This window comes from Carica papaya, chromosome 7, assembly GCF_054855325.1.
Source record: "Carica papaya isolate Zhongbai chromosome 7, ASM5485532v1, whole genome shotgun sequence".
NCBI classification, from domain to species: domain Eukaryota; kingdom Viridiplantae; phylum Streptophyta; class Magnoliopsida; order Brassicales; family Caricaceae; genus Carica; species Carica papaya.
Genome location: NC_142315.1, coordinates 7,531,928 through 7,555,025, shown reverse-complemented (window position 1 = coordinate 7,555,025; position 23,098 = coordinate 7,531,928). Strand labels below are relative to the sequence as shown.

The 23,098-nt window shown below is 31.6% G+C and overlaps 1 protein-coding gene across 1 annotated transcript; it reads left to right on the top strand.

The window, feature by feature from the left end:
• The first annotated feature begins 20,685 nt into the window (after window positions 1-20,685).
• Window positions 20,686-22,756, top strand: ACS7 (1-amino-cyclopropane-1-carboxylate synthase 7). The gene is made up of 4 exons (XM_022043027.2): window positions 20,686-20,983; window positions 21,099-21,227; window positions 21,337-21,497; window positions 21,611-22,756. Exons 1-4 carry the CDS (start codon window positions 20,810-20,812, stop codon window positions 22,473-22,475), a joined length of 1,329 nt encoding a protein of 442 aa, XP_021898719.1. The 5' UTR covers window positions 20,686-20,809; the 3' UTR covers window positions 22,476-22,756.
• Window positions 22,757-23,098: the final 342 nt, after the last annotated feature.

Sequence of the window (23,098 nt, the reverse complement as noted above, 5' to 3'; positions counted from 1 at the left end):
ATATTGGTTGCCTGTGATATAGTAAGAGTATCTGAATACTCTCTTCTATATGACTATTTGGTCGTTATGACTGATGAAAAATGAAAAAATGTTTAATAATAAAGACTTAAAGTGCAAGAGAGATAAGTAACTTGGTTCAGGTCAGGATGTTCAAGTGGATCGAAGCCTTAACTATTGGGGTTTAGGAGTTATTTAATCAATCAATTACTCGTTTGAGGATATTAGGGGGATGGTCCAAAAAATGTTATACTGAGCCCGGTATTATCCACCAAATTTGGGATAACTAAAATTTAATATTGATTTCTTATTTATGGCAAATTATGACTGGTTAAGATTAGAGAGGTGCTATGAGATGAGGTCGAGAAGATTAAGTGCATGTTCTTTAACGTTGGCCTAAATTCTAGGATAAACCAAGAGAGGGAATGAATTATTATTAAAACTTTAAGCTTTTAAGTAGTTTTCTAACTTTTTTCTTATCATTCAAACTAAAATAGACAAGTTCACATATATAAATATGTTAACTATTTAACATATATAAAAATTTTGAATGACAGTGAAGTCTATTCTTATTATTTTAAGTTCTCAAAAACAAAATTGATGATGTAAACAAGTGAAGACAATCGAGTATCCCTATGATTAACTTCTCAAGTATGTATGTGAAATATGAGTAAAAATACAATATCAACTAATAATGGATAACAGTTAAACTAAACATAAAACAAGAGACAGTACAAATAGTTTCAGGTGTTTATATTCTGTTTTATAGCAACTTGTTTCCTTCTAATATTTTCAATTTTATTACTAATATTATGTTGGTCGATATTGCAAGCCTAATGTTCGCTAGTATTTTTATTAGATTGTGTCTTCTTACCTAATTATGTTTTTAGCTTCGTATGTTAATTCTTGTAAGCATACTTGGAGTCTTACTGGGTAGAGGTAGGATGGCAAACACCATAAGTTATGCACCTTGATGGATTCACATATCAAAATTTATCTTCTCTGTGATCAATTCCATACGTCTTATTGTTTTATTTATTCTATAAATTTTCTTTTTATTTTTTTCTTTTGAGATGATAAGACGGCAATCCTACATTGTATAAAAAAATTTTATCCTTAGGTTATAAGGAACACCAAGTTTTTTTGTATGTATCATAGTGTTGTGGAGCCTTCTATATTGACGACTTTCCTTATCTCTATTGTTTGATGTATAGGGATGTGTATCTTAGTAGTTGACATTTTTCAGTTTTCAGGGTCTTATTTTCTGTGGGTTCATCTATATACATGTTTGGAGTAATGCAACTCTATCCCGTGTTTGGGAAAGTTATTTCTTATTTTGTCCAAGAAAAAGATTTATTAAATTATTTCTCCCCCTGTTTTCTCCATTTTGCAGTCTTATAGTTTTCTGTCATTTATAGTTTTCTGTCATGTACACATCTATATAGGGAGAAAGAAGCTCGGGTGACAGAGGAAAACTCGTATATAGATACAAACGAATTACAAGTTGAATTTGCAAGTAGACCGTATGACAATTATGTCATGCAGTACTCTCAAAATGAAAATTTTGTCTTGAGTGAAAAAGTAGTAAACTAGACTAAACCAATTTGACCTTGCACTATCATTTGCGCAGTTCCTGCTGAATTCCAGGACTAACATATTGCGTTATAACTAGTTTCCCTTCATAAAAATCTTGAAGCCCCAATAAATATTTAGTACAACAGACTGTCACCTTCTATTTATAATCAATATATATATATACACACACACACACATATATATATATATATGTAATTGCTGAAATTAATGTTGTTCGAGGTGGGCTGTCTTTGTTTCTTTTAATATTTTACCGTAGGATCATAATCTTTGTCTTTTTAGGTTTCACTGCGTGATAAGCTAGGGAAGTCGTCGCTTTAATAATGCTTGCTAATTATAAGGTTTAACATCTTATACATATATCTATAGTGGTAGTTAATTATATACATATATATAGGTACATATGTATACAATTGTAGTCCTTTACATGGGTGTATCTATGTGCTTTTTAGTGATATTATCCTAGGTTTAATTCAATAATTTTATTTAGTTTCTTTTGAGATACTATTTTCTTACAGTAATATATTTTTATAATCTTACTCTTAATATATAAAATTGCAACGTATATAACTGTTCTAAAATTGCAACATATATAAAATTATATTCTGGAATCATCTTCATTCCCATTTTGAAGTGTTTTTTTGGCGTATAATTTTTAATTCCTAGCTACTTCAAAGTTGTGCTAGGAATTTAAACTCCACTATTAAAAAAACCAATTTAATAATGAATTGATTGAAATACAAAAACTAATTATATTGGAATTTCAATTAGTTAACATATTAATTAGGAACCATGTGTATATATATACATGTAGTTTTTATGATTGATCTCTTGGTAGTCTTTCTTTAATATATATATATATATATATATATGCTGTAACCAACGTATATACACATAGGAGGAGATATATGGAGCATGCAAGTTGGTGAACGTGCATGTGCTTGAATTTACGAGGCATTGTCCCAATTTTAAACTAGATTTGATTAAATCATACTGTGCAAGCTAGCTAATATTTCAAGAGTTCCAATGTAATTCGCAAGAGAAATAGTTGAGGAAATTAATTATCACTGCAAACCGTGTGCATGGTTGGCTGCGAGCTGGGTCACTGACTCGTATTACTAATATATATATAGCACTATTCAATTAAATAGAAAAAAAAATACAACAAAATGAAATCTAAACTCAAGTTGGAGAATGAATAAAAATATTTACATAGATGGATATCATGTAACATTTAATAATTCCAAAACCAATATAATATGATGCATCTATAATAATTTATTCAAATTTCATTTATGATTATTATTATTATTCAAAAACATACCCAAGAATTGGAATTAATAATATATGTGTATTTAATCGAAATGATGCAGCAAATTAAGTTACCCCTAGGGATTGGCAAGTCTATGATTGATGCATTAGTTAATTTTATTATCGAGATCTTTCTCTGTCTTTTTTCCTTGAGAAAGTTACCATTATTAATTACCAATAAACTATCTCACGAATGGAAAGAGATAAAGTAAAATTTAACTTCAAGAAGTTTTTGAGCACCACTTTCAATAGTTAAGTTGATATTACTACAACTACTACCACCTCCAAGCACAATAGCAAAGCAAATACTTCTATCATTTATACCAAAAATGGTTTAAGAATTTTACACATATTAGTAAAAGATATCATTTAGAGATTATTACTAGCGTTAACTACTTATAAAGAGAGCAATTTATATATAAATTATAAAATTATAGTACATAAACTGCCACGTTTGTATCAAATTCATTATTATACTTGTCTCCATCATAAGTAAATAAAATCTTTACTTTATATCCATCTATTCTTTTAATTTTGTCTACTGAGTAACACATAAAATAACCAATTTTGCTAATATTTAATTAAGTAAAAAAGTCAAAATACATCTATTCGTACATTTTCAAAAATTAAGTATCATTCTTGATAATCATACAATGCTTAATTATCAAACTCTACCTGTATAAATACACTTTCAACAAGAGGCAATCAATTGAATCTTTCTCTCACCCGAGCATAGAAAAATAATGTTTAATCTACTCATCTTTTGAATCAATGTTATTTGAACAGGAAAGATATTTATACTAAGTATTCAATTTAATCCCCCTTTAAGCTATTATGACTTGAATAGAAACAATATCAATATTATGTCTCTAATAAAAGTGTTTGAACGAGAAGAATGCATATAATGAAAATGCAAGGACATAATCATTATCGTGGATGGAAAAGGATATGGAATCACAGTTGTTATGAAATTCATCAAGCTATAGAGGCAGCTAAAGAACGTGCTTCCTCTAGAGGGACTCTTGGTGTAGCGTTGTTGACTCCATATGTTGTTATACTATTGCTAGTGACCGTTCACCTAAACCTGCTCATATTTGGAGAACTTATCATCCTACTCCAGATGATGATGCCCTTTGTATTGTAGGTACATTGGAGGAGGAACCAAAGATGATTTGTTTCTATTTTGGTCTTGGGTCCACAAAAGGAGCAAATAGTGAGATCGTATATGTGGGGGGCATCGTTAGTAGGGACGAAGCTAAAGGGAAGACTAGGGCTTGTTTTTTTTTTTGTTTTTCAATTATATGTATTGTGTTTTTAATTGATTTAATTAAGTTTTAATTACTTTAATTAAAACTTAATTAAATCAATTAAAAACACAATACATATAATTGAAAAACAAAAAAAAAAAAAGCCCTAGTTACTTTAATTAATTCTTCCAATGATATCACAAGTAAGGAATTACATGTGCCTCTAAAAGGTGGCCATGTAATTAACTTTTTTAATTGTTGACGGTATTAATGTGTTTATCTAAAAATTAAATCACAAGTAGTACATTGCTGAGAAAAGCAACTACATAACCTTAAAGTGAAAAAGGTCAAATTAAAAGGAATCATACTTGTAATATCCATCGAAAAGAAAACAAATGTAAATAAAATTTGGAGTTTGGGTGTAAATAAAAGAAATTTTCAAAAATTAGGGCTTTTAAGTAAATTCAGAGACAAATTAAAGTCAATAAGAAAAAATAGGGTAAAAACATAAATAATAAGAAGTGGAAGGGGGAAAAGGAAATCAGGAGAATGGATAGCCCAAATTGGACTGCTTGAGGAGATCAGATGGAGGAGATTTAAAAGAAAACAAGCACCCAGATCGAGTCATGAAGATCCAACGGTTGAGGGAACGGGTATAAAAAGGAAAGAGATTAGGGTTTTATCTTCATTTTGAATAGTAGCTAAAAAAGAGAGAGGGAAAAGAGAGAGGAGCGATCGGGAAGAGAAGAGAAAAGAGAAGGTCACGCAGGGAAGAAGAGAGGAAGAAAGAATGAGAGGGAAGGAAGATGGAGGCTAGAAAAGAAAAGAAGAGAGGGGCAGAGGCGAGAAAGTGTGGAAGCCGAACTAAAAGGAAGAAGGATGAAGAGGGAACGACCAAGATGTCGTGTGACGCCGGAGACCGAGGTAAATGAGGTAAAGGTTCGTCATTTTCTTCTTTTCCTCCCCTATTTTCCTTTCAATATATTTCTATTTTGCACTGATCAATTTTTTAGGCGTAAAAATCACCATTCAAATTGCGAGCACGCAAGGGAGCCGCGGGGCGACCGAGAGGAGACGATCGGGAGCCAACCCGAGGTAAAATTATTTTATTTTCATATTTTGGTGGTGGTTAAGCTGTTGTGGGGAAGGGCTGGTGTTGGGTTGGCCGCGCGGGCTCGGTCAGGCCACCCACCTGCACGAAAATCGAGGAGGCTTCCTCGAGAATGGGGAAAGCATACCCATTCGAAAAGTCGAAGGGTCTTCCCCTGAGCATGGAAACCTGATCCATAATTTTGGATTCTGATTTACAGTCCAGAAAACTAAAAAGTCTTCCTTGAGAAACAAAAATCGGGTTTGCCGTCCGGAAAGTTGAAGTCTTTCTTGAAAAATAGAAATTTGATTCACCAAACGGGGAGCTTAAAGATTTTTCGGGTATGGATTCTAATAGATTTGGGTATTCCGTTGGGTGGTCGTTGGAACTCGTAATTTGATTAAATTAATTTTTAGTATTTTAAAGTATTTTAATTAATTATGTTGTGTGTACAGAAAAATTTGGACATTCAAGCGGATCCGGAAAGACGCGTAAGAGAGTAAGTATTTCTAAATCTCAACCAGGTTAAATTTCGAAAAGTGCATTGATTTTGTAAAAATTATGAATTTTAAAATTTGAAGGGACATCGGCCCAATTTCGATGGAAACATAGAACCTAAATTATGATCAGTAAACCTAAGCAATTGAAACCTTATGAGGAGACGATACTAGAAAACATACCCAATAGACTAAGAGTTATTTGGACTGATGAAATTTGAAAAGAAAAATTTTCAATTGAGAAAAAATGAAAAAAGAAAAAGAAATAAAATAAAAATATAAAAATAGAAAGGAAAAGAAATATTTGAGATTAAGAAATGATCATTTGAACAAATTGAGAATTTTGGAATGAGATGGTAGGAATGAATAGGGTAGGGACCCTGAATACCTTCTCATTTAGTCTGAATCGATGAGGGAGTATGTGTATGGGGCTGAAATTCAGCGGGTATGGTGAACCTGCACATGGATAGAGTCTGAAACCTAATCTAAATGTGGATTGGCATCGTGTGAGTGTGGGTCACCTAACAAACGTATCCGCTATGGCCATTGTGTGATTTGCATGTGTGTGTTATCCATGTGATAGAGAAATTCATTTCGCCTTTCCTCGAGGATGACATAAATGACATCGCACAATGAAACCATAAAAATGATTGTTCAAGTGTATATATGATCTTTTGTGTGTGTGTGATTATATTTCAAAACTATGAACGATATTCGAGTGTATTTATGATCTTTTGTGTGTGTGATTATGTTTTGAAATGACGATATTCGAGTGTATTTGTGATCTTTTGTGTGTATGATTATGTTTTAAAATGATCTTTTGTGTGTGTGATAATTTCGCATTTCCTCGATGATGTCATAAACGACATCACGCGATGAAACTATAGAAATGATTGTTCGAGTGTCTCTGTGATCTATTGTGTGTGTGATTATGTTTCGAGATTATAAACGATATTCGAGTGTATTTGTGATCTTTTGTGTGTGTGATTATGTTTTGAAATGACAATTGATATTCGAGTGCATTTATGACTTTCGAGAGTATGAGAATATACATTTGAGGTTTGTATATGATATTCGAGAGAATTCATCATATCAATCAGTAATATGTGAAATAGTGAAAATAAGAACATGAATTTGCACTAAAATATTTTTATTGTTTTTCTTTATTATCGTGTATTTTGCATGAAATTTTATCTGGATTGAAAGAACGTAAATACTTATTAAGTTGGTGGAGCTCATTAAATTTCACCATAATATTTTTAAAGGAGAATGAAGAGTTAGCACTGTTTCCAGATGAGTAGAACCTGTAAAAAAGTTATTATTTTTGCATATACTGTATATATTTTAAAAAAAAAAATTTATTCTGTTAGACTTTAAATTCTGACCTCATGTTTTGTATATATAGTTACTGTACATATCACATGAGATGGTATGTTATATTATATTTTTTTATCTACGCATGTATATATTTTATAGGCCCATTACATGAAATAGCTTGAACAGAAATTCCAGTTCATATCGAGTATCGGGGCGTGACAGGTGGTATCAGAGCCCACATTACTAGAAACATCCTTTGTGCATAAGGTTTAGAGATTAAATATGATCTTTTGCAACTATTTGGGTGTTGAGAAGTAGGAAACATTACTTTGAAATGTTCTAATTCATTCATTTCTGAATGAAAGGTAGTGAGATGAGACGTGTACGGACTCCACCGAACAACCTCCCGATTACATGTCCTTAGAGAATGGATATCTGGCCCTCCTTCAATACTGATTCCATACAATCCAGAACTAGTCATTATGGATATAGACTGTCACATAAAGTTTCTGAGACTCCATCCTCCTACATTTGTGGGTACTAAGAATTTCATTGAAGCTTAAGGATGGTTGAAGGAAATTGAAAAAGCGTTTCGAGTTTTAGGGGTGACTTCTGAATAGAAAGTGATTTTGGCTACATACCTGCTTGTGGATGAAGCTGACGATTTGTGAGAATTCAGACAGACTACCTTATCTATTCTCATCACCTAGGAGAGATTTCTGGGAGCATTCAACGCCGAGTACTTTCCAGCATGACTCTGACACAAAAAAAAAGAGTTAGAGTTGATGCAGCTCACTCAGGAGAACTTATCAGTGGTAGAATACGCTCGAAGATTCACTATATTGACCCGTTTTGCTCCAACTATTTTGATTGATGAAGGACAGATGGCAAGAAATTTTCAGTGTGGGCTACGCCCAAAGATCTAGGATGTTCTTGTTGTTCTAGAATTGAAGATCTACGATGAGGTTTTGGCAAAAACAGAAATAGTAGAAAGTAGACTAAGGGGTTTATCCTCCAGAGTAAGTAGTTCTAGACCCTGGTACCTCCAAGAAGGCAGATTCCAAGTATAGTTCACAAGATAAGAGGCCCAAAATGGTAACAGAGGTATCTCCTAGACCACTATCAACTCCCGATAAGGCACCAACCTGTCATACTTGTGAAAATAATCATGGTAATCAATTGTGTCATCGTGTCACTCGATTCTGTTTTAAGTGTGGTAGCCAACAACATCTTATCCGTAACTACCCACTTATGAAGGAACAGCCAGAAGCTTAAAGATGGGGACGAGTATATACACTTACTGCAGCAGATGCTGAAGCAAACTTAGACGTGGTTCAAGGTATGTATCCTGTCTTAAAGAACCTAACTAAGGTATTAGTAGATCCTGCTTCTACATACTCATTCATGTCACATATTTTTGCACAATAATTGGGTATTACACTTGTTTATTTGGAGCATATCTTAATAATATTCACAACAAGCACGGAGGTATTACTTTCTAATGTTATCTATAAAAATTATAAAATAGAGATAGCTGGTAGGGAATTAAAAATAGATTTGGTACTTTTAGATGTGGGGGATTTTAATGTAATATTAAGCATAGACTGGCTAGTGGTTCATTACGTGACTTTAGACTGCCGTAACAAGAATGTTATATTTAATGCTCCTAATAAAAAAACTTTTACTTTGTAATTGAATGATGTTATTTACCACATAGTATGGTTGTTTAAGTTATATAATTTATTGAGTCTAACATATAAAGGTTGATGTGGTTGGTGATAAAGATAAGAAAATTGATTTTTATGATGTGTTGGTAGTTCGTCAGTATCCAGATGTATTCCTTGACAAGTGTCCAAGATTACCTCCGGACCGTGAAATAGAATTTTTCATTGATTTACAACCAGACGCCCAACCAATCTCCATTGCTCCTTACAGACTGGTGAGAGCTGAAATGAAAGAATTAAAGAAGTAATTAATAGAATTTTGAGAGAAATAATTCATTCGTCCTAGTGTTTCTTATTGGGGTGCTCCCGTAATATTTTCTAATAAGAAAGATGGAACCAAGCGAATGTGTATCGATTATAGAAAAGTAAATCGGATCATCATCAAGAATAAATACCATTTGTCTAGAATTGATGACCTATTTGACCAATTACAAGGGGTGCCGATCTTTTTTAAAATTGATTTACGATCTGGTTACCATCAAATAAAAACTAAACCTGAGAATATTTCAAAGACCGTCTTTAAAATCAAGTATGACCATTCCGAATTCTCGAACTTACCTTTTGGATTGACGAATGCCCTAACGGTATTTATGGACATGATGAATCGGATGTTTGAGTCTTGATTAAATCAATTTGTTATTGTCTTCATTGACGATATATTGATTTACTTCAAAAGTTGAGAAGAACATGTTGAACACTTAAGACAAGTTCTGAAAACTCTTAAAAAAGAAAAGTTGTATACAAAATAGAGTAAATATGCATTCTAGCTCGAACAGATCACTTTTTTGGTCATGTAGCTTCTAAAGATGGAGTATATGTAAATCCAACAAAAGTTAAGTCTATTATGGGATTGGAACATCCTACTATTGTAAAGGGTGTCCAAAATTTTTTGGGTATGGTTGGGTACTACCACCAATTTAAGAAAGGATTCTCTAAGATTGCAACCCCTCTTACCCGGCTTATTAAGAAGATATTAAGTTTGAATAGACCCCAGACTGTGAAAATAGCTTCAGAGAACTTAAAAACTGACTCGTGACAGCTCTAATACTAACACTACCTAATGGATCAGGGGCTTATGCAATATATACTAATGTGTTAGGCTAGGGTTTAGGGTGTGTGTTAATGCAAAATAGCAGAGTCATCGCCTACGGGTCGAGACAATTGAAGAATCATGAACAAAATTATCCGATCCATGACTTGGAATTAGCTGCAATTGTTCACGTCTTTAAGATCTGGCATCATTATTTGTATGGAGATACGTTTGAGATCTATATTGATCACAAGGATCTTAAAATCTCTTTACGCAGAGGGAACTGAACACGCGCCAACATAGATAGATGGATCTATTTAAAAACTATGATTGCAAGATATCCTACCATTCAGGGAAAGAAAATGTGGTGGCTGATATACTGAGTCGCAGTACCTCCGGTATTATTGTAAAACTAGTAGCTTCCAAATACAAGACTCTAGAGACCTTACAGGAATTACAATGGGGTATTCACAAATAGGGAATGTATATAGCCAGCTTGAGAATCGAATCAGTATTAATTCAAAAAATAAAGTTCTCAAGAAATTGACACTGCCATAAGGACCTTAAAGAAAGAAACTGAACAGGGTTTAGCATCTGACTTCAGAGTTCACGATGATGGTTTGCTTCTATTTAGAGGAAGATTCTACAATCCAGATGACGTTAACTTGAAGAGACTCATATTAGAAGAAGCACATAATTCTAGGTTTAGCATACACTCAGACATTACCTAAATGTATCGAAGTTTACGACCTCGATATTGGTGGATTGGGATGAAAAAAGATATCTCTGAATTTGTTAGTAAATGTCTCACATGTCAGGGAATTAAAATCGAACACCAAAAACAGTGGGGATTACTCTGACCTCTGCCAATTCCAAAGTGAAAGTGGGAACACATTACTATGAACTTTGTGATGGGTTTGACAAGGACTAAATTGAATCATGATACTATTTGGGTCATAGTGAACCGATTAACGAAGTCAGTCCATTTTCTACTAATAAAAGCTGCACATCCTCTAAATAAACTTGTTAGATTATATATTAAGAAAGTTCTTAGACTTTATAGAATTTTGGTATTAGTAGTTTCAGATCGAGATACTCGTTTCACCTCTAGATTTTGGACAAGCCTTCAACAGGCTTTAGGCACCACCTTATCATTCAGCACAATATTTCACCCACAAATGGATGGCCAAATGGAGAGAACTATCCAGACATTAGAATGTATGCTTAGGCTTGTGCACTAGAGATGGGAGAAAATTGGAACGACTATCTACTATTGATTGAATTTGCCTATAACAATAGCTATCAGTTCAGTATTAGTGCAGCTCCATATGAAGTACTTCATGGCAGACACTGTAGATCTTCTATATATTAAGAAGAAATTGGAGACAGAAAATTAATTGGACCAGAATTAATTGAAGAAATTATCTTTAAGATTGTCTTAATTAAAAAAAATCTTTAAACTGTCTAAAGTAGACAGAAGAATTATGCAGATAACCATAGAATGAGTTTGAAATTTGAAACAGGGGATCATGTGTTCTTGAAAGTGTCACCAATGAAGGCTCTTATGAGATTTGGAAAGAAAGGCAAATTAAGCCCTCGCTTCATTAGATCATTCAAAATACTGGAGAGAATTGGATCTACTGCTTACTGATTGGCATTTCCACCAGAGTTGTCTAACGTCCATGATGTATTTCATGTATCTATGTTATGTAAATACCAACTGATCTATTACATATAATTCAGTATGAAGAAATTCCTATTGAAGAAGATATGTTCTATCAGGAAATGCCCATAGAAATATTGGACAAACAGGAACGGGTTTTGAGGAATAAGACTATTCCAATGGTAAAGGTACTCTAGCGACATCATCCGCCAATAAAATCTATTTGGGAGACTGCAGATTTAGTACAAGCTAGATTTTCTCACCTACTGTAGACTCATCAAATTTGGAGGACCACATTTTTATAAGGAGTGGAAAATTGTAATATCCACATAAAAAAAATAAATATAAATAAAATTTAGAGTTTGGGTGTAAATGAAAGAAATTTTCAAAAATTGGGACTTTTAAATAAATTCAAGGACTTAAATGAAAGTAGGTAAGAAAAAATTGGATAAAAACAATAAATAAGGAGAAGTAAAAGGGGGCACAGGAAATCAGGAGAATGGACTGCCCAGATCAGACCGCTTGAGAAGATTGGATGAAGGAGATTTAAAAAAATGGACGGCTAAGATCGAGTCATGAAGATCCAATGATTGACGGAACGGGTATTAAAAAGGAAGAGATTATGATTTTCTCTTCATTTTGAAGAGTAGCCAAAAAAGAGAAAGGGAGATGAGAGAGGAACGATCGGGAATGAAAGGAAAAAGAAAGGGTCACGCAGGAAAGTTGAGAGGAAGAAAGAAGGAGAGGGAAGGAAGAGCAAGGCCAAACAGAGGAAAGGAAATAAGAAAAAAAGGAGGAATGAGAAGAAAAGAAAGGAGGGACTGAGCGGGAAAGAAAAGGGGAGCCAAAGAGTGACCGTTGCGAGGGAGGAAGAAAAAGAGAGAGGGGTGGAGACAGGAGAGTATGGAAGCCGAACCGAAAGGAAGAAAAAGGAAGAGGGAATGGCTGATACACCGTGTGACAGTGGAGACCAAGGCAAGCAAGGTAAAGATTCGTCCTTTTCGTCTTTTCTTCCCTTATTTTCCTTTTAATCTATTTCATTTTTGCACTAATCAATTTTTAGGCGTAAAAATCACCATTCAAATCACAAGCACGTAAGGGAGCTGCATGGTGACCGAAAGGAGGCGACTAGGAGCCAAGGCGAGGCTAAATTGCCCACGCCGAAAGGTAAAATCATTTTGTTTTCGTGTTTTAGTGGTGGTTGAGTAGCAGTGGGGCGGGGCTGGTGTGGGGTTGGCCACGCAGGCTCGACCAAGCGACCCACCTGCGGGGGAACCGAGGAGGCTTCCTCAGGAATGGGGAAAGCCAACCCATTCGAGAAGCCGAAGGGTGTTCCCCAAGCATGAGAACCCGATCCACCATTTTAGATTTCGATTTACCGTTCGCGAAGCTGAAACATCTTCCTCGAAAAATGAGGATCGGGTTTGCTGTCCGAAAGGTTGAAAAGTCATTCTCAAAATACAGAAATCTGATTCGTTGAACAGGGAGCTGAAAGATTTTTCGGGTACGGATCCTGATAGATTCAGGTATTCCGTTGGGTGGCCATTGGAATCGTAATTTGATTAATTTAATTTTTAGTATTTCAAATTAATTTAATTAATTATGTTGTGGGTACATAAAAATTTGGACATTTAGGTGGATCCAAAAAGATGGGTAAGAGAGTAAATATTTCTAAATATCAACTGTATTAAATTTTAAAAAGTGCATTCATTTTATAAAAATTATAAAATTTAAAATTTGAAGGGACATTGGTCCAATTCGATGAAAAAATAGAATCCAAATTATGATCAGTAAACCTAAGCAATTGGATCCCTATGAGGATAATAAATCAGAAAATATACCCAATAAACTAAGAGTTATTTGGACTGAGTTATTTAAACTGATGAAATATGAAATTGAAAAGAAAAATTTCTAATTAAGGAAAAATTGAAAAAGAAAAAGAAATAAAATAAGAATGCAAAAATAAAAAGGAAAAGAAATAATTGAGCTTAAGAAATGATCATTTAAACAAATTGAGAATTTTGGAATGAGATGGTATGAGTGAATAGGGTAGGGACCCTGAATACCTTCTCGTTTAGTCTGAATTGAGGAGGGGAGTGTGTGTGTGTGTAGCTGAAGTTCAACGGGTATGATGAACCTGCACATTAATAGAGTCTGAAATCTAATCCATATGTGGATAGGCATTCATGTGAGTGTAGGTCACTTAGCAAACGTACATACTGTGACCATTATATGATTTGTGTGTGTACTATCCATGCGATGTGGGGATCTATTTTGTCTTTCCTCGATGAGGACATAAATGGCATCACGTGATGAAATCATAGAAATGATTGTTCGAGTGTACTTTTGATCTTTTGTGTGTGTGATTATGTTTTAAGATTATGAACGATATTCGAACGTATCTGTGATCTTTTGTGTGTGTGATTATGTTTCAAAATAACAATTAATATTCGAATGCATTTATGACTTTCAAGAATATGAAAATATACATTTGAGATTTGTATATGATATTCGAGAGAATTCATCAAATTGATTAGAAACATGTGAAATAATGAAAATAAGATCATAAATTTGCACTGAAATATTTTTATTATTTTTGTTTCTTACCGTGTGTTTTGTATGAAATTTTATCTGGGTTGAGAGAACGAGAATACTTGTTGAGTCGGTGAAGCTTATTAAATTTTATCCTGATATTTTTCAGATGAGAATGAAGAGTCAGCACTGCTGACAGACGAATAAAACCTGTAAAATAGTTTGTATTTTTGTATATTTTGTGCATATTCGAAATGTTTTATTTAAGTCTGTCAGAATTTAAATTCTGATCTCATGTTTTATATATATAGTTACTTTACATATCATATAGGATGTTAAGTTGTATTATATTTTTTGACTCACGCATGTATATATTTTATGGACTCACTGCATAAAATACCTTGAGCATAAATTTTGCATCGTATCGAGTATCGAGACGTAACAAACTAAAATGTACCTTAAATTATTTTTACACCATTAAATATAGTAAACAGTAAGATATTGAAATATTATACCTTAATAATATATATGTGTCACGTATGTATTTATATGTCTTACTAAGCATTAATTTTTGTAAATGGGTAATGTGCAAAACATGCATGATTCAATATGCTTCCAGCAAATTTTGTGCATTTTTGCGACTTAATCTTTATTTAAAACAGTACAAATCTAATAAAAACGTATGTGGAGTTTCTTGGATCAAAATATATATATATACATATAGTGTATTATTATCGCTAACATATCTTATTATAATTAGTAAGATAATAATTTCAAAAAGTACATAAAAGTAGATGGCAATTATAATGATCAATTGTAATGGTTGTGAGAGAAAGTGAGAAAAGGACGCACATGGGTGAAGCATAAAAAAACTTTCCCTCGAAAAAGGCCTTTCTTGGCTCATATATGACCTCAATCATAAAAGTATACATATATATATATATATATGTGGGGAAACACACATATAATAAGGCGAGTTGGAAAGCATTATAAATTTCAGAATAGCTTGTAAGGCATTTATGGTGTGTGACAGCATTAAATATACAAAGTTTTAGAAAATACACAGCAATTATAATCATTGCTTCTTTTTCTACAGTTGTTGCTTTGTTCAATTTTTATGAAAATAGAGTTTAAGTTAGTAGGTTGTAAATATTTTATGTATGTATAATTTTTAATTAAATTATTATATTGTAATAAAAAAAATTAGAAAAAAATAAAACCCACATCTGACGTGCCTTTTATTTATTTTTTTATTTTTTTAAAAAATATTTACAAAGAAATAAATTGAAATTGTCAAAATAAAAATTAGATTTTATATTATTAACCAAACTAATTCTTGTTGATAATTATCAGATTGATTAATAGTCTCATTTAAAACAAAAGCAGATCTTTGATTATTATATATATATATGTATATATTGAAATCTTGTACTAAGAACTAATTAAAAAGTGAGAATAATGAAAAGTTTATACAAACATGCATGCATAAGCTCACGCATTTAAATTTAATTAAAAAATTAAACAAAAATATTTTCTCATAGTAAAAAATTTAATTAATTAACTAAGTATCATTATTTAAATTTAATTTGTTTAAAGAATATATATATATATATATATATGTCAGGAAATCTCATTGCAAAACCTTATACATGCATGTGTATATATTATAAGAGAGAGGCAGAGTTAAATCTAACCTACTCAATATTCTATACGGTTTTTTGTTGTTCGATATGATCTTAGCATGATTTGAATACAGATTTCAACGTGGCAAGTACTTATTGGTGATATATCTTCCAAGAAGATTCATGCCCTCTCATCAGCCTACAATCAATACATATATTTTTAATTATCTTACTTCATTGGATTTAGATTCTGATCAACAAGAACATACATATACATGTATAGATTAATTTATACGTGTATATATATAATGCAATATTCACTCAATATCCCATTTTACATTATAACTCAATATATATATATATATATATTCCATACCCACTACAAAGAATTAAGTCAGCATTTATACATATAAACATTTCTTTAGTTTTTATTTCATATATACTTTTCTACATGAAAATTACATTTAGAGTAATCAAGAATAAATAAAATAATTTCTCGAAAATACTGAAAGTAATATTTTATTTAAAATTTTTAAATTTAACATTATTATTTATACTAAAAATAAAAAGTAAAAAATATCAAGAGAGTCTATATATATATATATATATATAATAAGATTAATAATTTAATTAAGTAGGTAAACTGTAGTGAAAAAGCTGGACATGATTAGGTGAGAATTAGAATTTGTGTCTAAGAAGATGAGTAATATTAATTAATTGATAATTAATTAACATAAAATCACATCTTACGTTGGTAATCTCTGACTTGCAAGTTTTAATTAGTGTTGGATGTAGAAAATTAATCAACAAGTAATCCACTTGTCAGTCTCTCGTCTTGCCACTTGTCATTATCTTATTTATAAACATGGGCAATCTACTTGTTGGAATCCAGTTAAGCAAATTTTAATCGTCTTGATCAAATTTAATTACGTCCGTCTGATTTTATTTCGTATGATCTTGATACGTATGCTACCTAACATACTAACATAAACTTATTTTTTCTGCTCCTAATTTCACCTCCTCGTCATGACAACCCAGCTGGTTTCTTATTCCCACATAATTAATGTTATGAGTGACATGCTTCATTGCTAAAAGTGTTGGAATTTTTGTCTATAAACCAAATTTAGAACTTCGAGACTTAAAATTGAATTGGAAAAAAGTGTATAAAAAATTGTTTAAATAATTCGATATAGTATATGAACTCATTTTAAAGAATTTATGTTCTATCGCTTTTTATCCAATTTAATCGTAATGAATCTTTTATAAATTGTATATCTCGATCTTAAATAATAAAAATATCATATTTTAAACATAACGATTTTATAATCTATCAAAATAAAAATAAATTTAAAGGTTCGAATTTTTTGTGAATTGTCTTAAATCTATTTGTTTGTTGTCTCTTAAACATAAAAATAGATGTTGGGATTTCATTAATGGGTGTCAAAGTGTGTCTTTTGATGCGTGCAAATATGTCTTGTTATTCATTACATAATAGATTGTTCTTTTTTCTTTATTCGATCTGTTTTACATGAGTTTTCTCAATATTACAACTGATGATATCTGTTCTATATGTTTTTACGTGAATTTTATATGATAATATTTTACATAATGTTCATTAATAAAACTAATTTTATTTTTCAAAAACAAAATATATATATATATCTATCAATTCTACACAAAAATATGTTTATTCTTATTAACATTCATCCTAACATGTGCATTTACACCTAAGACACTTTTAAAGAAATTTTTTTCTATAACTATAAAGAAACATAAAGGTAAATAAGTAGAAAATGCGAAAAATATATAAAGAAATAAAAATAAGATAACATTTCATTTGAAATTCTTTATTATATTTCAAGTGAGATCATACTATACCCAAAAAAAAGCATAAATAAGCATTTGTCCCACGCCCTACATTTCTTATAATTTGCATGGTTAAACTTGACATACAACCCTTTTTTTTCTCCTTCCATGCACATAAATGTGCTAGCTTAGGATCAAACATATCTCAAATTTAAACTTTTAAAATTAAGCACTCAAATTCTCCCTCATTGACATATTTATAAACCTTTATTTTTCCCTCATCGTCTTTATTTTGTAAAACTTTATTAAAATTCACCCAAATTAATCTTAGGCTAATTGTATGCAATAAATTAAAGCTATACAATTAGGAAATATTAAACCCTAAAAAATTGTAGTCGCCCATAAGTATTCCAAAAATAAAACTTTAGGTTTTAGTATGAGCATATATGTAACTCTTCAAAATCCTACAATCAGATCTTAAAATAACATTTTTTTTTTCTTGTTGTTGCAATCAATTGTATGATTGGAAGACATTTTTTAGTCGAAAGAAAAGTCTCAGTCAGACAAATTTTTCTTATGATTTTGGTTACTTTTATTTTTAAAAATGGGCTTCCAACTCAATACTTGTATGTTAGAGTTCATTTTATTAAAGAGAAGAGGAAAAATGATATAAGAAAACTCCTTGATGGAGGAAGAGAGAAAAAAGTTCTATGTTCGTACAAACTTTAGTATGATCGGAATCCTCCTAAAAAAGACAACATCATATATAATTTCATGTGAAACTAAAATAGTATTTTTCAAATTTTGATATAAAATTAATTTTTTTATTATTTTAAGAATAATTTTCACTATTTATAATTGAAAGATGGATAAATCTAAAAAAAATTCACTAAATCTTTGAGATTATTACAAAAGATAGCTACAACCACTATTTACCTTGTCAATTATTAATGATGTGTTAAGCTATACGAGTTATTTTTTTAATACAATTTTATATACGTCATTGATCCAAGTATCACATATACGTTAATATTAATATAATAAAAATATATTTAAGACAATTTTTTAATAAATACACATAAAAATACTAACCTATACTTCAAATTTATACTCTCATTCTAGAATTACCGTTGAAACTAAAATAACTGTTCAATAAATTCTATCAAACAATTCATCATTTACTTTTGTTATAATGCACAGAAAAACTACTGTAACAATTAATTTACAAACGGGAAATAATTAATACAATAAAACATACACACACACACACATATATATATATATACACACACACACGATAATAATTATAATAGAAAGAGAGAATAATTAAATTACCAGATCCGGTGATGAAGACCATTGCTGGATACTTGTCTGCCCTATAAAAAGCCTACGCAATATAAGTCGGCTAAAGGGTAGTCATCAACCACGTTGTTAAATATGTTTTTGCATTAAGATTGCAATCTATGAGTACTGATTGCGAATCTCTTTGTGGGGAAGTTCTTCCACATGCATATATATGTGTGTGTGTATATATATATACATATATATTCATCATCTCCAACATCACGTCTATTTATATAATTCCAAAATCAATTAAGCATATTCTCCTTCATCATTTCTTTTCCTTTTCTTTTTCTTTCCGGACTAATTATGCTCTTATTTTGTATAATTTAATTGTTTGTTTAAATCCACATAAACAACACGATCTTCACAAATACATATATATATATATATATCTTTAACTTAATTTTCAGTACTACTCTAGATGACTTGCAGGCATGCTTGTACTTTAACCGTATATAAATATTTCCAATTATAAACTATACCCATGTATATATATGATCAATAATTTGTATATATGGCTTATGGGTTCAAGTCATAATTTGCATGCGTGTATATATATATATATGGTAATATATTTTGGCAATTTAAACACCAAAGCTTTTTAAGTGTGCAGAATATGGATTTGAACAATCTTCTTTTTGAAATCATGGACGGAGGACTATCAATGATTATGAGAACTCTCATTATAATTAGAATGATAATTAAATTAACTGATTAAAACCCTAATTATCGTCTTAAATTCTGTACCTGAAATTAATTTAGTTAGAGAATATGTGGGGCCATGAGATCTTATTAGAGCTTTTATTTTGTCTTAGTTTGTTAACAAATCAGAATCTTAATCTTGTATACATACATGGTATCCCTGTCAGGTCGTCTCTTAAGACTTAACTACCCTTTGAATGATTATATATGTATATGTTTTTCATGCATGGTTATGTTTTCTCACCAAAAAATTAATATAATAGTTTTTAGTTAATTATTTGGAAAAGACTTTGATTAGTCATAGGTTGAGAATTAATAATCATCTGTAGAGTTTTAAGAATTATGCTTAATCACAATTAGTAGAAGGATTAGTGTTTATATATATATATATACACACACACACACACACACACTATATATATAATATAAAAAGTTAATGATATAGTAATAAGAGAAAAACCATGTACAGTAAGCATCAAGTCATGTTTATCTAAAAATAGCTTAAATGATTCACAGCCTATGAAAGATTTGTATTTCTTTTAAAATGAATATGTAGATATATGCTAAGAAAAGTATAGTGAAAATTTTCATACCAGTTTGATTAAAAAGAACAAAAACCAGATAGCCAATTCACTATACGTATATATTTTTAAAGGAATTAACTACATATTTTGTATAATTTGATTACATATTTGAATTCGGGAAATATAAAAGATAAAATCTAAAGTAATGGGAGAATTTGTTTCTCTCAAGAATTTTTTCCCCCTGAGAATTAATATGCAGAGAAAATCCAAAAATATAAATCAACACCTAATGATATATTTTATATATATATGTGTGTGTGTGTGTGTGTGCGTATATATTGAAGAACCAATTGGAGTATGGATGTTAAAGGGATTGAGATGAAAATTAAAGCTTTGAGAAGATGACATATCAATCTAACAGTACTTGCAGAGAGAGATTAAAAAAAAAGTACATATATATCTGTAAAAGTTGAGCTTTGATTTTGCTTACACCATAGAATCAATCATTGATATTTTCCCTTGTTTTTTTTTTCTTCCTGTTGCAATGGAATCAGGCAAGTTGAGGGGTCGACTTTCTTTTAAATATTTATTTCTTTATTTTGTTTCTTTGTCAAAGCCTTCCTACCCCTCTTCTATATATATATATACATACATACCACGTCTTTTACAAAGGCGTCATTCAAAACTACACAGTTTTATTCATCTCTCTCTCTCTCTCTCTGAGATCATTAGAAGTCTCTCTAACCTTCGTTAAAGAGTTCTTTTTTTTTTTCTAAAGATTATTAATTTAGTATTTGGAAAAGGGAAGCAATGGGTTTAGAGATTAATAAGCAGGCAGGTGTTGAGCTCTCAAACATAGCAGTTTCTGATACTCATGGGGAAGATTCTCCATATTTTGCTGGCTGGAAAGCTTATGATGAAGACCCCTACCATCCATTCGATAACCCGTCAGGAGTCATCCAAATGGGCTTAGCAGAAAATCAAGTAAGTAATTTGTGTATATATATATATATACACACACACTACATCATAATCAATTTAATTGGGTGGGTTTATAATAATATATCTAATGCATTTGTTGTTGTAATTGGTTGAGCAGGTTTCCTTTGATTTGCTTGAAGAGTACTTGGAACAGCATTCAGAAGCATCCACCTGGGGAAAAGGAGCCCCCAGGTTTAGAGAAAATGCTTTGTTTCAAGATTACCATGGTCTTAAATCTTTCAGACAGGTATATACATATATATATATCTACACATACAACATATGTATGATTCTACGATGTACCCAATATTATATACAATTATATATAGCTAACTTACTAATTATAATATGCACAGGCTATGGCGAGTTTCATGGAACAAATAAGAGGAGGAAGAGCAAAATTCGACCCCGAAAGAATTGTGTTAACCGCCGGAGCCACCGCTGCTAATGAGCTCTTAACTTTCATTTTAGCAAATCCTGGAGATGCTTTGCTCGTTCCAACTCCATACTATCCTGGGTACGTAATTATATATAAATATATATTAACTCATTTATGTTATATGTATCACCATTGATGAATGTATGCATTTATACCGAGTTCGTAACTTGAATTTCTTTCCGTTTTTGCAGATTTGACAGAGATTTAAGATGGAGAACAGGAGTGAAAATCGTCCCAATCCACTGTGACAGCTCAAACAATTTCCAGATCACTCCTGAAGCTTTAGAATCAGCCTACAATGAAGCAGAATCCATGAACATGAGAGTTCGAGGAATTCTAATAACCAACCCATCAAACCCATTAGGCATCACAATCCCCCGCCATGTTCTCGAACAACTTCTCGATTTCGTCACCCTCAAAAACATCCATCTCATCTCCGACGAAATCTACTCCGGCTCCGTTTTCACCTCGCCGGACTTCACCAGCGTTGCCGAGATTCTCCATTCACGAAACAACGTCGCCGAATGCGCCGAGAGAGTCCACATTGTATACAGTCTTTCCAAAGATCTTGGCCTTCCCGGTTTCAGAGTCGGAACCATTTACTCCTACAACGATAAAGTCGTCACTACTGCAAGAAGAATGTCTAGCTTCACTTTGATTTCTTCTCAAACGCAGCATCTCTTGGCTTCCATGTTGTCGAACCAGAAATTTACAGAGAATTATATTAATACTAATCGGGACAGGTTGAGGAGAAGATACGAAATGATTGTTGAAGGGTTGAGGAGTGCTGGGATTGAGTGTTTGAAAGGGAATGCTGGGTTGTTTTGCTGGATGAATTTGAGCTCGTTTTTGGATGAACCCACGAGAGAAGCTGAGTTGAATTTGTGGGATTCAATTCTGCACCGAGTCAAACTCAATATATCTCCAGGATCTTCTTGTCACTGTTCCGAGCCGGGCTGGTTCAGAGTTTGTTTTGCTAACATGAGTGAACACACACTCCGAGTTGCATTGAAAAGAATACAGAAATTCACCCAACAACGAAGAAGAAATAATTAATTAACAAGCTTATAAGTAAATTATATACTCTGCATAATTTCCACTTTCATCATTTTGTTTTTTTGTTTTTGTTTTTGTGGGTTTTATTACTTACCCATTTTAATCCATCTCCCTCGTGAGAAAACCCAGTTTCTAGAATTGGGATATATACATGTCATGATCTGATTACATATTGTATATTCATTTTATGATACGTATTATTGTTTTCTTGCTTCTGGGGAAGCAAGTTCCTTTTGGAAATCCCAGTGTCCGGTTGTGGCATACAAAGCTTGTACTACTATTAAATAAGTTTCTTTTTTCTTTTATCATGTCTTTGACTCGTAACCCTTTTATTTATTTGTATATTCTATTCAACAAATGTGTTTGTCTTTGACATCTATATCAGCAGCTAATTTATTATACATACATAACCGACTTTTGATTAATTATCTACGTATATAACAATATATATATATATAGCATTAATTTTGGCAGTAGTGAGTCAAAACTCGCTGAGTTTGAAAATCAATTAATTATATATATGTCTGTGTATTGATTGTATAACAATATTAATGTGAACAGGAGTCCCCTAATAGTGTGTATTAGTTGGATCCTAATTAATTATCAACATTCTTTAATTTTAT

Coding starts and splice junctions, on each gene's coding strand:
- ACS7 (XM_022043027.2), top strand. CDS start 20,810: ATGGGTTTAGAGATTAATAAGCAGGCAGGTGTTGAGCTCTCAAACATA. Junction 20,984..21,098: donor TGGGCTTAGCAGAAAATCAA/GTAAGTAATTTG, acceptor TTGGTTGAGCAG/GTTTCCTTTGATTTGCTTGA. Junction 21,228..21,336: donor GTCTTAAATCTTTCAGACAG/GTATATACATAT, acceptor TAATATGCACAG/GCTATGGCGAGTTTCATGGA.